Source organism: Anomaloglossus baeobatrachus, chromosome 2 (assembly GCF_048569485.1).
Source record: "Anomaloglossus baeobatrachus isolate aAnoBae1 chromosome 2, aAnoBae1.hap1, whole genome shotgun sequence".
Lineage (NCBI taxonomy): Eukaryota > Metazoa > Chordata > Amphibia > Anura > Aromobatidae > Anomaloglossus > Anomaloglossus baeobatrachus.
Window position 1 is genome coordinate 600,279,751 of NC_134354.1, and position 14,534 is coordinate 600,294,284.

A 14,534-nucleotide genomic window follows, 5' to 3' on the forward strand; every position below is an offset into this window, starting at 1 on the left:
GAAGAAGGAAGGAGGTGGGCGGGATGTTCGGCCCGCTCATCTTCGCCCCTCTGCTTCTATTGGGCGGCTGCTTAGTGACGCCACTGTGACGCTGAAGGAGGCTGTTCGCCGGCAACAGCAACGTTGCTAAGCAGGTAAATACGTGTGACGGGTGTAAGCGATGTTGTGTGCCATGGGCAGCGATTTGCCTGTGACGCACAACCGACGGGGGTGGGTACGCTCGCTAGCGATATAGATAGTGATATCGCTGTGTGTAAAGTGCCCTTTAGTGTCAAGAAACAATTGGCTAACGTTTATGGTATGGTATGATAGTGTATAAGAATAGACATCCATTGTCCAATACTTACAATTTCCATTTTTTTAAGAGCAATAAATACATTAAAAATCCTTTCTGCTCTTTAACACCTATTAGGTACAACTCTATTTTCCTAATAGTTTTATGTCTTTTGTTTCTCTCCCTACTTCCTGCCACTGTTCCCTGTCATCTTTTTTAATACCAGTATTTTCCTGTTGAAACATAACACAACTATCAATATATTTCACTTTCCATTCATTGTATTCAGCTGTCTGTCATTTTTGAGTTACTATTATTTCAGTACTTGTTGCTGCTTAGGATAAAAAATACATACAACTATATAATCTTACACATCACTGCAGTCATCCAAAATTTCAAAAATAACACTTTTTTATAAATGGATTTTGATTACTTTGCTATTTTTAGTGTTGTGATTTTATTTTAATAGCATATCGCTGTGTAGATTCTGTTGTATGAATGACATATGTTTGGGTGAGAACTATCTCACATTGGAGGATGTTCAATAAGTTTATAGTTTGCATTGAAATTGAATGACAGCTAATTAGCAGCAAATGAAAAGTAAGTAGTATATTTTACTCATCATCTTTAACTTGCAGGGTGGCCCCACTGTACAATGCAACTGCCTCGCTTGTACTGCAACTTTCTTGCACGCTCCTAACGACTATGGAAAAGTCATTTATAGAACTGATGCGGCTCCATCACTAGGCACTGACAGCTTTTCACCGACCCTCGTTTTTTCTGTTAGGGTAAGTTGATTGCATTATTCTTTTTTTGTAGTATATGAATCTTATATTTTCTAGTTAAAGAGTCCAGGAAAGTGTTGGTTAAGCCATTGATCACTAAAAGGTATACTTTAGTGGAGTTGCTGAATTTAGATTTCTTTTCAATTGATTACCCAGAATCAGTGTTTTGTATTCCAACTGTATATTATAGAAGCAAAATCCTCTTTGTGAAATATTCTGTATCTAAATAACTATATATATTTTTGATGTGTGGAACAAAAGGTCAGTTCTCCTGTCTTGTGCATGGTCAAAGGCTCCAAAATCCAAGTCAGAGAAAAGTTGAATACAACCAGCACACGAGTCATGCAAAATAAAAGATTCCTTTATTGAAGTCCAAAAAAACTGGTAGAAATACATCCAATGGAGTAGTACAGAGCATAAAAAATACAAAAAAAGGAGAGTATAAAATGCGGTTATGTTGTGTACTGCTGATCAGCAGGACACACCAAAACCGCATTTTTTACTCTCCTTTTTCTGTGTGCACGCACTCCCTTCGGGATTGAGCAGTCAGTGCTGCAGTGATCTAACTGACACTCCAGAGCTCTTCATGGATCATCTTATGCCGAGCCGAAATATTGCACTGAGCTACTGTATGACCAGGAGGCTAACTACACATAAGGTCACTGGGTTTTGGATCTAAGCATGCGGTGGTGAGTTCTGTATGCGCCCCTTGATAACATTGGCATGTTCACGCTGCAGTGACAGAAGTCTCCGATCACAGCGCGCACTATCAAATGACACCAGGAACCTTCCTAGACTGCAGCATGCCAAACCCACACCGCTGCTACATACCAATGCTTCATACCTGCAGCCAGGATCATGCAATTCACTGGCATGTGCTACTGTCAGAGTTGTGCCTGTAGTACAACCTGACTAGATGAGTGCAATACCTTGTATCATTTATCATTAGTCGCTGAGACTCCTCTCAGTAGCACTTTTCTTCTTGTTGTTTTTTCATAAAAAAAATACGGCAACACGCTTCTGACCTAGTAGGGTCCTTAGTCACTGCTTGACTAAGACAGTGACTAAGGGCCATACTGGGTGTATCGCTACCAGTTTTATATTGGACTTCCCTAAATGAATCTTTTATTTTGGGTGACTTGTGTGCTGATCATATTTATCGTTTCTTTGTTTTTGATTCTTGGTACGCAATGCAGAACGTTACACGGTAATTGGTGAGATTTATCAGAACTACTAACACTAGAAGAGTTAAAAAAAATAACTCCATTCTAACTCTAATTTTTTATGTATCCTTTTCAAATTAGGAGCAGCAATCTAATTGGATACTATTAAAAAGTCAAATTTTCATGAGTACCTATACCTCCTACACCTACTCCTGTGTTAATGAAATTTTTCAGTCCCTTTGTTCATCTGCTACACATAGCTTTAAATTGAAAATATCTTGTAAAGTTCTAATGCCATATATTCCATATTATGAGGAGAGATATGCAAATCCCACTGTATAGTGAACATATTACCTTTCTACATCTTTAGAACTATTCTAAAAGCTGATTCATAGGAATATCTTCTTTTTTTAAGAGCCATTTTACAGCTTACATTATCATTGCATAAAATTTACAAAATCTTCTTCCCTGCACGATGTCTTCTGATATAAGGAAATAATTTTACATTATCACATTAGTTTTTTATCACATAAAGTAAAGCTACAATAAATGTTCTAAGGATAAAATGCAAGCCATTATAGATAACACTTTTCATAAAGCATTGTAACTTAGTTTAGGCAATGCATAATTGCCTCTTAATATGGTGCAGTATTTAACAGTTATGTGGCAGCCAGTCAGTATTGTATAAGAGAGTGGTTTACTTTGGAGTAGGCAAATGATAATATACAGATAAATAGTCGAAATGCTCTAGGGTATAACCCTTTAAATGTGAAGAAATATTTTCTGCAAAGAAAAAAGAAAGAAAGGAAAATGTTCGGCTCACTCCTCATGATAAATGATGCCAAATGTTTGGGTAGTGCATGGATAGAAATCAAGATTGAAAAGGATAGAAATGAATACAGAAGAAAAAGAAAAAATCCAGTGCTTGTTTTTTTTACGCAGAAGTAAAAACATTAATGTTTTGCAGTGCATCATTATTTTCTGTGCAGTATACAATGCATGATGTGTCATTGTGTATTCAATGCTCACTACTATAAACGTACAAATCATTGAAAAAGTATTCATACTCTGTGAACTTTTCCACATTTTTCATGTTACACCCACAACCTAAATGTTTTTTATTGGTATTTTACATGATATAGCAAACCTAAGGAGCAGGTATTTGTGAAGTGTAAAGGAAATGATACATAGTATTATAACTATTTTAAAAATATAAAACAGAAAAATGTAACATACATTTGTATTTAAACACTATGGTTCGCTGCCCCTAAATAAAATCATGACTGACCAATTGTGGAACATGAAGTGCTCTCATCCCCCAGTCTGGCTGTCTTTAAAAAGACCGCCTGGACTAGGGCTTATCCCAATTAATACCCATACTCCTTCCCCATGGGCCCTGGTACTACTAAGTGAGCACAGGGTGAGACTACTGCACTCCAGTATGACTTTATTGGGTTCTCAACAGACAAGAATGTATAGTGTATTCCCGGAAGGGATACAAGAAGGTGCAGGTGACAGAGTCTCACCTTTCTCTGACTCACAAGGTATTAGAACCTCTGCAACTTTGGGACTTTGGTCACTTCCCCAGCCAGCAACTTCCGAAACCAGTTAAGAGGAGGTAGTGCTAAGCTTAGGAAGCCAAATGAGCACATCAAAATATATCTCCAGTTGACCGGATCGTCCCAACCTGGCTTCTCCAAATGAATTTGTGGACAGAGTTTTAGGTACTGGAAAAGTTTTTTTATGGCCATATATTCCTTATGGATGCTGAGTTATCACACCAATTGCCTCCAGAATTCAACTAATTTGTAAACTGAGGCAACCTGAGTGTAATATATTCTCAGTGTAATTACAGGAATTCTGGGATGCCCCTGGAGGTTTGAGGATCAAACAGCATCATGAAAACCAAAGAAAACACCAAACAGGTCAGGAATCAAGTTGTGGATAGAAAAGGATGGATAGGTTATAAAAAATATCACAAACTCTGAACATTCTACAGATCACTGTCCACGCCATCATCAAAAAAAAAGGAGAGTGAAAGAACTTCAAACCAACCAAGACATGGCCATACACCTAAAATGACAGCTTAAGCAAGGAGAGCTCTAGTTAGAGAAGCAGCCAGAAGGCCCATGGTAACTCTGAAGGAGCTACAGAGATCCACAGCTAAGGTGTGAAAATCTGTGCACATGACAACTATTAGTCTTGTTTTTCACAAATCTGGGCCTTTTTGAAGAGTGGCAAGAAAAAGGCCATTTTTTTTTAAAACCAAACCATAAAAAGTCCCTGTAGAAAAACAAACAAACAAATAGGAGACACAGCTGACATGTGATAATAGGTTCTCTGGTCAGATGAGACCAAAGTTGAACTTTTAAGGCTAAATGTAAACAGCAATGTGTTGCAGAAAACTAACACAGCACATAACCCTGAAAACATCATCCCCTGCGTCACACATGGTCATGGCAAAATCATTCTGCAGCAATGCTTTTCGAGAAGCTAGTCAGAGTTAATGGGAACATGGATGAAGCTAAAAACAAGGCAATCCTGATTGATAACCTATTGATGGCTTTAAAACACTTGAGACTGGGATGTAAGTTCATCTTCCAGCAGGACAACAATCTTAAACATTCTGTCAGAACTACAATGGAATGGTTTACATCAAAGTATATTCATGTGTTTGAATGACCCAGTCAAAGTCCAGACCTATATCCCATTGAGAATTTAAGGCAAGATTTGAAAATTACTGTTCAGAGACACTTTTCATCCAATCTTACTAAGCTAGAGCTATTTTACAATCAATCAATTACAATCAAGAATGGGCAAACATTTCAGCTTCTATATGTGCAAAGCTGGTAGAGACATACGCCAGATGATTTTCAGCAGTAATTGTAGGGAAAGCTGGTCCTACAAAGTATTGTCTTGGGGGGGTTCAAAATGCAAATGCACTTTCCAATTTCTGGATTTGCATTTTTGAAATATTTAGAAAACCTTTCCACTTCCTAAATACTTGCTATCTGCTTTTTTTATAGCACATAAAATCCATTTAGGTTTGTGGATGTAACATGAATACATTTGAGACAATTCATGGGTCATAAATACATTTTAAACTCACTTTATTTAAGTATAAATTATAAGCCAAATTGATATGTTGAAACATTAAAGTTGTTCTAGAAACTTATCAGGAGAAAGAAATATTTAATGTCAGCTAATTGTATACCATACCAGATAGGATGTATCAAAGGCAAAGTGAAGGAGTTTGCAAACTACACCATAATAATGTAAAGCTTTGACCATCTTTTTCTTTAAACTCTCGCCATTATGAGAAAAGTGGTGGTAATTGATCATCTTTGTAACAAAAATCTTTTATGATACTCAGAAATCTGGTTATCACATACTGTATATTGAGATATCTTGGTTTCAAAAAATTGGAATTGGTAATAAGGTTTTATAAGCACACTGGCTTGATGGTTAGCACTCTTTGCAGCTCTGGGGTCATGTATTCACTTTCCTTCAAGGACAGAATCTGCAACAAATTGGTATGTTTTCCTCGTCTTTGCTTAAACTTCCTTTTGGTAGCCTGGGTTCCCCCCGAACACACAGACATACAGTGATGATGATATCTGTAAAGTGCTGATGAGTTAATAGTGCAAGTGAGAAAATATGATACTGCACTACAAAGGATTATCTTTCAGAAGCCAGTTACAAAGAAGGGGCTCGGATCCTCCAAGTGAATAGAATTGGCCACATGTGCATGCTCCAAACGGAAATCCATACAATGTGAAAATTAGAAGAAAAGAAAAAGTGCAGTGCTCCAAAGCTGAATAAATGAAAAACATTTATTCAATCTGTGTGCAGTGGCAGGCTGAGTGCAAGCTCTCCCAGGACTACGGTAATTTTGCGCTGGTGTGCACTTCTACAGGTTGGGTCCATGGACCCGTAAAAGCACATGTCAGCCTGAAATGGCCGTAGTCCTGTGAGAGCCTGCACTTGGCCTCGCCGCTGCAGTTTTAATGCACACGGATTGAATAAAAGTTTTTATTTTTTCGGTTTTGGAGCAGTGCCTCTTTCTTTTCTTCTACATTTCACATTGAGTTAATAGTGCTAAATAAGTGAAAAATGTAAGTAACTGGTCACTTATATCTATAACATTTTCCATGCATAACCAATCATACTGTATATGAGTTCCTATTCATCCTATTAGTGCTTGATGGACAATGTTATTGAGTGTCCATCTGTTATCTATAACAGTCTCTTATCTCATATATTTAGAAGGTTTAAAAAAAAGGATTTTAAACATAGGTTTGTATCTGTTGAAGCATTGAACACAAGTAAATTTGGATACATAGCTAGCACCATACACAGTATTTCAATTCAGTTCTCATGGGTGGGGTTGATTTACAAATCTGCAGTCCAGTCAATGTCTCTTCAACATTATTATTGACTTCACTGTTTGCATGTAAAAATTATTCTGCAAAAAAGGAAAGGATCTTTCCCTATACAATATAAATCATTAAAGATGATTAGAATACAATATAGATATAGCTATAAAACACCTAACTTTTTAGTTGTCACTATTCATGGAGGAAGTGTTGGCATCTGCCAAATCCAAATTATTCCATCACAGACCGCCAGATGATGTATTGTAATTGAATACTTCAGAGAATTGTGTGCAGCGATGTCAAGCCCATAGGCATCCGCTTATCCATGGTAATGAAATCTATAGTCTTCCAATATACTATTATTGTTCTTACAGTATATTGTCATTGCCTCCAGAAATTAGCAGTGTGTTCCTGCCAAGTAGCATCGTTTATTCACTCCCATGTCACTCATTGACATAGAAGTCATGAACAGAGCTACATACACGTCATCTGTCTGTGAATGAGACATAATTGTGTGTATAGACATAGCCTCTCCACCTTTATACAGCTGCAGCCTTTGAGAATAGAACTTTTAAAAAATGCTACATTAGAACTTGGACCTTGTATTACTATGACTTTATTTTTTTTCTGGAAAACACTTTAATTTGATATTAACGTGGTTTTCTCCAAATATATACTTAACACATATCTATCAGATGGATAATAAGCATTTCAGCACTTGGGGCTTCATCACTGGAGCACCTACTAATTGTATGAGAACAGGGGAAAGAAAACCCTTATTCACATGATCAGTGGGCATCCCACGGGTAGGATCTTTTTTTTACTTTAATGAACCAATAACTTTGATTCTGGTAAACCCCTTTGAATCTTCAGCGTGGCACTTGTCGAGTGTACCATAGTGTATAGTGGAAAATAGGAGCATGTAACATGATTTATTTATTATACTTAGCCATTGCTCCCTATGAGTCGATGTAAAAAACAGGAAATGTTACTGTATTTTCACAAATGAGAAATATAAAATATTGTAGACGTATTGTTCTACAATTGTTATGTATGCCCAAAATGACCATATGAAGATAGGGTTGTGTATTTTATTTAGTCCCAGACAGCACAGAAGTCAAGCTCTAATGCCTCCATGACCAGCGCGGTACAAGCCTTCTCCGATGCCGGCTGCCTTTTTCTGTCATGCATATTTTACTCTCCCTACAGCAGCAATCTTTCAGTCATTTCTCTTAACATGAGAACCATTCCCAATACAGCTTATTATTTGTCAGTTTTTCTTCAGGCTTTTCTCTTGGTTTCCTAGTTTTTTTCACCCTATTGTTACTTTTAAAGTGTAAGTTTAACAGTTTCACACAAAATAAAATCCTTTCTTTGGTGTTTATTGAGTGGATACATTATGTTTAATTGATATAATATGCAAATCTCACAATAGATGCTTTTACAAAGCCACAAAAAGAGACAACGTTTATTGTACTGCATATAAAGGTATAGTATCTAAGTATAATGTATATACCGTATGAGATTAGAATCTCATAGGTGTGATATCCACAAGACAAAATGCCCAAAAAATAATATTCTAAATAATTTAACTACTACTTTTTGAAAATTTGCCAGTCCCCTGGCTTCACTAAGATTTGTTCCATTCTTTACTGGTACATGGTGGTTGGAGTGAAGAATAACAATATAAATGTTAATTGATAGTCACATAAGTATTGTCTGGAACAACATTACATACATAACGTACAGTTGTCACATTGTCAGAGGAAATTTTTACTTTATTTTTCAATAAATCAATAGTTCACATAAATATAAAATAAATGTCTATATTTTATTAGCAAACTTGGCCTCTGTCTCTTCTTGGACTGATCATTGTCAAAATTCTCAATTCACAGGTAAAATGTATCTTCAGTGAACATAGATTTTCCCATTACTGAGAGAAGAGATGACCGTTGGTGCTCATAAAGTTCTATGGAGAACTGTAAGGCTGTGTGCACACGCTGCAGGTTTAGTGCAGAACGTTTCTGCACAAAAGCAAAAAAAAGACTTGGCTTTGATGAGGTTTTGGTGCGGTTTTGATGCGATTTTTGGGGGTATCAAGAAAGTCAATGAATTGACAATAAATTACATTTTCTGCATCAAAATCTGCACCAAAACTGCACTTTGTTCACAGCAAATCTAACATCCCATAAACTTTGCTGGTTTTAGGAGAGGCAAGTGTGGCGCCCCTGAGGCTACCATCGCCACAGAGGTACTGCACCTCAGACAGAGGTGTGATGCCCCATCCTGGGTAAAAAAGAGGCCATCTACCGTTTCACGTACCAAAAACCTGCAGACAACAATTGCAATTGTTAGCTCACACCTTAGATCAGGGCCGGGGCAGGTCCCATTAATGCGCGTCGACCAGTAGTCTGGTTACAGCACTTAAGCCCCGTACACTGTCTCTGGAATCATCCTGGGGGTGGAGCTTGGTGGGTTAAGTGTCTGAGGTGAGTAGGCAGAGTTAAGCTTGAAAGTTCATAGTTTACAGGGTCAATTGAGAGCTGGGAAAAGACCGACTAGGGGTGAAGTCTTGCTCGACCCTGGTGATGCTGAAGGGAGAATCCCAGCATCTTACGGAAAGTGTGCCAGACTCCCCTATAGTCTTGTTTCACAAGCAACATCTCAAGGTAGAGAGATTTGGTTGCAAACGGGGATCCAGTCCCTAGACTATGAAAAGACTTCAGGACTTTCTAGTAACGCCGGAGGCCAGGGTGGCTGTACACAATTTTGGGCCCCAAGCAGCACATGAATCCGCTGAAAGGGGGTCACAGAGGATTAGGGAGCCAAGCGGGCAGAAGTCCCTTTGAAGGTCCATGACCCCTAGGGCACTGTGTGTGGAGGCGCAGAACCGGTGGGTAAGAGTCAGTGCAGTCAAGACGACCAGGAAAGCCAAACAAAGGGTGTATCGCCACTTTCCTCGGACTTACTCGGGATCGGCAAAAGCCCATCACTGGGGATTCCCACATACCGTGGTGGACTAAGCTGGTACGGTGAGTAAAAGACTGTTGTTGCAAAGCACCGGTGTTGTCTCAATTCCTCCTGCGTCACAACCTGCCATCATAGACATTTCATATTTTCAACGGTCATCCCGGGTACCCGCTCCACCTGTGGGGAGCAAGAATACGTCAGCTGCGCCATCACCATCTGCCCTGGGGAGCACGCAGTGCAGCGGCGGCCCACATAGACGCAAAACCACAGGTGGCGTCACGAACTTTATTTCATTGTAAATACAACTCCCATTATCATCCCCTTTATTAGAACAGACACCGCCAGGGGCACGGAGCCTGACCTCGCCACTGCTGACATCCCCGGACTAGTCCGGCCCACTTCCGAGTACCCCCGGCTCTGGAGCTGGGCGTGTCACATGCAGATTATGATGCAGATTTCTGAAAAACTGCATCAAAAACTATGTGAAAAACGTCAATGTGTTCACAGGGCCTAACAGTGATTTTAGCAGAATGTCTGTCTACCTCGAACTCCAGTCTCCTCTCTCCTCCCCTCATCATAGAATTTTAAAAGCACCAACTGTCATTTCCTATCTTCACTGAATACAAATTTTACAGACTTCTGCCATGTTCTGACATCTGTCCATGAAGAGAAAGAAGCAAAGTTGCTTGTTTTCATGTCAACAGTAGATTTTTTTAATTTATGAAATAAAAATTAAAGCATGCGATAATCAGTATCAGAGACATTATTTTAAAAGAAAGAGTAACTTAAAACACATTTTAAATAGACAACATGGCAAAATAAGATGCCATGTGCCATGTAACATCATGTTTTGTCAGAATTAGAACAGGCATTTGTAAACAGGTGGGATACAATATAGTTGTGACCTACCTACACAATGTGGCCCCACATCAATGACCCTAAGGGGTACTTTACACGCTGCGATATCTTTACCAATATTGCTAGCGTGCGTACCCCCCCCATCGTTTGTGCATCATGGGCATATCGCTGCCCGTGGCGCACACCATCGCGCAGTCCGTCACACATACTTACCTGCATAGCGACATCGCTGTGACCGGCGAACCGCCTCCTTTCTAAGGGAGCGGTTTGTTCGGCGTCACAGCGACGTCACTAAGTGGTCGCCCAATCAAAGCAGAGGGGCGGAGATGAGAGGGACGAACATCCTGCCCACCTCATCCCTTCCTCATTGCTGGCGGGAAGCAGGTAAGGAGAGGTTCCTCGTTCCTGCGGTGTCACACGTAACGATGTGTGCTGCCGCAGGAACGACGAACAACTTCGTTACTGCAGCAGCAACGATAATTGAGATTAGGGGGGGATGTCACCAATTAGCGATTTTGAACGTTTTTGCAACGATTCAAAATTGCTAATAGGTGTCACACGCAACGATATTATTAACACGGCCGGATGTGCGTCACAAAATCCGTGACCCCAACGACATCGGCATGTAAAGCCACCTTTAGTATCAAAGGCAGAGAGAGCAAGGGTAAGCAAAATACACCCAGGTCGTGGATGAATTTCTTATTGATTCAACTACATATATTTATCTACTGATTAATATTTATCTATTTAGTATTATTGAGCAGAAGCAATGAGTAAAATATATATAACGTGTAATATAAGAGCTAAACGTGTAGCCCAGAGCATTTAGTCAGAGCTCAGCCTTTCACTTCTATGGTGGAGAAACTGCTGTAAAGCTGCATTGTAATTAGTTGCTTTAGGAAACAAGATCAGTTTTATATTAGGCAGTCTTAATAAATCATTGCCATTGCACAGAAAAGCATTATGGCCTAAAAGGATTACCTGGTTAACATCTTGCTCATGTATCGTGTAGGCTTTCAATGGGTTGATTAAAGGGGTCTTCCAGAAATAGAAAATGAACAAATGAATAATGTAAATAAAATGATGGTAAATTCATAAATACTTTTAATTAGCATATCAACATAGTTTTAATTAGGGAGGTAATCCATATAAAAGTAAAATGGCCACTGCCTCACTTCACTGAAAGAAACTGTTATAGAACATTATTAAGCATTTGTATTAGGAAGGTCTGCTATTGTGACCTGAATACATTTATCATGAATTGTCATTCACAAAGGCATGGCGGAGAGCAATGTAAGTAGCCTCTTCTTACCTCATCATTTCTTTTATCTTCTGTATTAGATCAGATAGACATTGGGCAAAAGTGTCATTAGCCTCTTCTTACCACAGCAAATCCCATATCTGCAATATTAGATCAGATAAATGGATATCAGTGTGATCAGACTTTTCTTACCTTACCACCCCTTTTAGCTTCAGAAATAGATTAGACCAAAGGGTGAACAGATGTTAATAGCCTCTTCTTACCTCAACACTCCTGTTTACTTCAGAAATGTATCAGATAGACAGAGGGGAAAGCAGTGCAAGCAGCCTCTTCTTACCACAACACCCCTGTTATCTTCAGAAATAGATCAGAAAGACACGGTGGACAGAAGTGAACAGCCTCTTCCTACATGATCGCCACTATGGTTACATCAGAGTATCCACTCGGAGCACATTTTCCTGCACATGAAAGGGATGGAGCTTCTGCTGTACATGCTCATAAAGCTTCTGTCCAACAAATTTTTGACAAATTTATAAAAATGTAAACAAATACTCAAAATCTATAGTGTAGACCCTTATTTTTCAAGACATGTTTTACTTTGTCCACCTACTTGAATATTGACAACAGATTCTCAGAGGGATTGACAGCTGGGGGGAAGTTACCTTTCCATGGACCCAAAATTTCAATATTTTGTTCACTGAGCCATTGAGTTATCACTTTTGCCTTTTGACATGATGCTCTATAATGCTAAAAAAACATTTTTTAATCATGAAAATGCTGTCGGATTCTTGAGAGAAGTTGCGCTTGGAGGATTTTTAGATGCAATTCTTTATTCATGGCAGTGGCTAGGAAAAATTCAGAGGGAGCCCACTCCTGTAGATGCACAGCAACCTCACACATGGATGGTTTAAGAACTCATGTTAGTACTCAGCTTTTCTTGTCCAGACAATCACTCTTTTAGATGACTGAAAGAGTCTTTTTAGATAAAATAACTTTGCCACAGTCTTCTGCAGTCTCAGCCATGATTTTTTTATAGATTGTCCTTGATATTTTTGTTGGAGAGAAGTGGTTTCTTTGCTGCCCTTCTTGATACCAGGCCAACCTCTAAATATCTTTTCCTTAGGCCCCTATCAGACGTCCGTGTTTTAGGTACGTGTGACATCCGTTTTTAACACGGATGCCACACATACTCATGTTATTCTATAGTGTTACTTACATGGGCCGTGGGACCCATCTTAGCCCCGCACACACACACGCAGACATGTTTGTTTTTTTCTCTGACAGCACGGGTGTCACATGGATCACACCATGATGTGATCCGTGTGACATCAGTGTGACATTTACCAGAGAAAACACGGGTCATTTAAATAAAAAGAATTTCTATATTCACCTGTATCCAGCCCTGTTTTCTTCGGCTCTGCTGCCTCCTGCTTCTGACCGCCGCTCATTATATTCTTTGATTATTTACTGCACTGAGGAGCTGGAAGCCGGAGCATTGCATTCACAGCACGACCGGGGACAGCATCGCCAAATCGCCGATGACAGGTGAGTTTTCAGCAAGCAAGCAGTGTGTGTGCAGTGACATCCGGGAGGTCATTGGAGTTCCTAATGAACTCTGATGAACCTGTGAAGTCACTGTGGTGACACCCGCTGCAGCGCAGGTGTGGCGGGGGTGTCACCAGGATGCCATTAGAGTTTATTGGGTAGTGGTAGTGGTTCAGAGAAAGTCTACATATTTCAATAAAACCATGATTTTTATGCAAGACTATGCTCCATTGCATGCATCAAAGTACTCCCCTGCTTAGCTAGCCAGTAGGGACCTTACAAATTAAATAATATTGACATGACCCCATTCCTCATTAAACCTAAATCCTATTGAGAACTTGTGGGCTCTTCTTAAATGAGAGATTTATAGAGACGGAAACATTCCCCCTCTCTGAACAGTTTCAGGGATTCTCTGGTTGGTGCTGCAAAAATGTTAATTTTCAACAGATTAAGAATCTGACAGACTCCATGGATTATGAATGATTTTTTTTTTTACATCATAAATGTAGTTTTGTACATTCTGATTGGTTTGGTTATTATTCACAGTACAGTTGAGCGAGTATCTAAATATTCATGTTTGCGATACTCGTAACAAGTACTGTGTAATACTTGAGTATTTGTTCCGAAAAGTGAGTACAATGCAAGTCAATGGGAAATGTGAGTAATAATCCAGCGGAAAATTACTCGCATTTCCCAATCAGCTGCAAATACGCATTATTATAGTATTTCATATTGATTTGCATTGTACTCACTATTCGGAATGAATACGCAAGGAGTACTCTTTACGAATATCGCAAACACGAATATTTCCATACTCGCTCAACTATAATTCACAGCTTATTTTCATTTATTAAACAATTCAGATGGTTAAAGGGAACCAAACTTCAGCATTTTCCTATATAAGGTGCAGCCAGTGCAGTACTGGCACTATCAGGCATAGGCTGTACATACCATTAGTGGGCAGCTCGGATGTTTAGGCTGTGAAATTCAAGTTTATAAAGTTTGAAAATTCATCTAGTTTTTGATTGACGTGTGCACCTCGCTGCTAATGTCCAGGCGGGTTATGCACGTGGATTCCTGCCCCCACCCCTCCGCCGCCTGTTCCTCCCTCCCTCTGGCTGTATGTAAATTTCTAATTTTCAGTTACACGGCATCGGGGTTAGCGCCTGCGTATAGCGCTCATCTCCGGCGCCATGTTTCTGAAGCCCACAGTATTATTGTGCATGAGAGGGCGGCGCAAGCACCCTCGCTTCTTCAGATCTGTTGTGACCGCGGGAGCATGTGTGGTCGCAACAGCACTGG

At 39.5% G+C, this 14,534-nt stretch overlaps 1 protein-coding gene across 1 annotated transcript in view; it reads left to right on the plus strand.

Annotated features, from left to right (window-relative positions):
- Positions 1-14,534, plus strand: part of LOC142289917 (protocadherin-9-like) — a 1,826,751-nt gene that overhangs the window by 16,866 nt on the left and 1,795,351 nt on the right. The window contains exon 4 of the mRNA XM_075333859.1: positions 913-1,062. Within this exon, the coding sequence (XP_075189974.1) occupies positions 913-1,062 (150 nt within the window). The remainder of the gene's footprint in view (positions 1-912; positions 1,063-14,534) is intronic.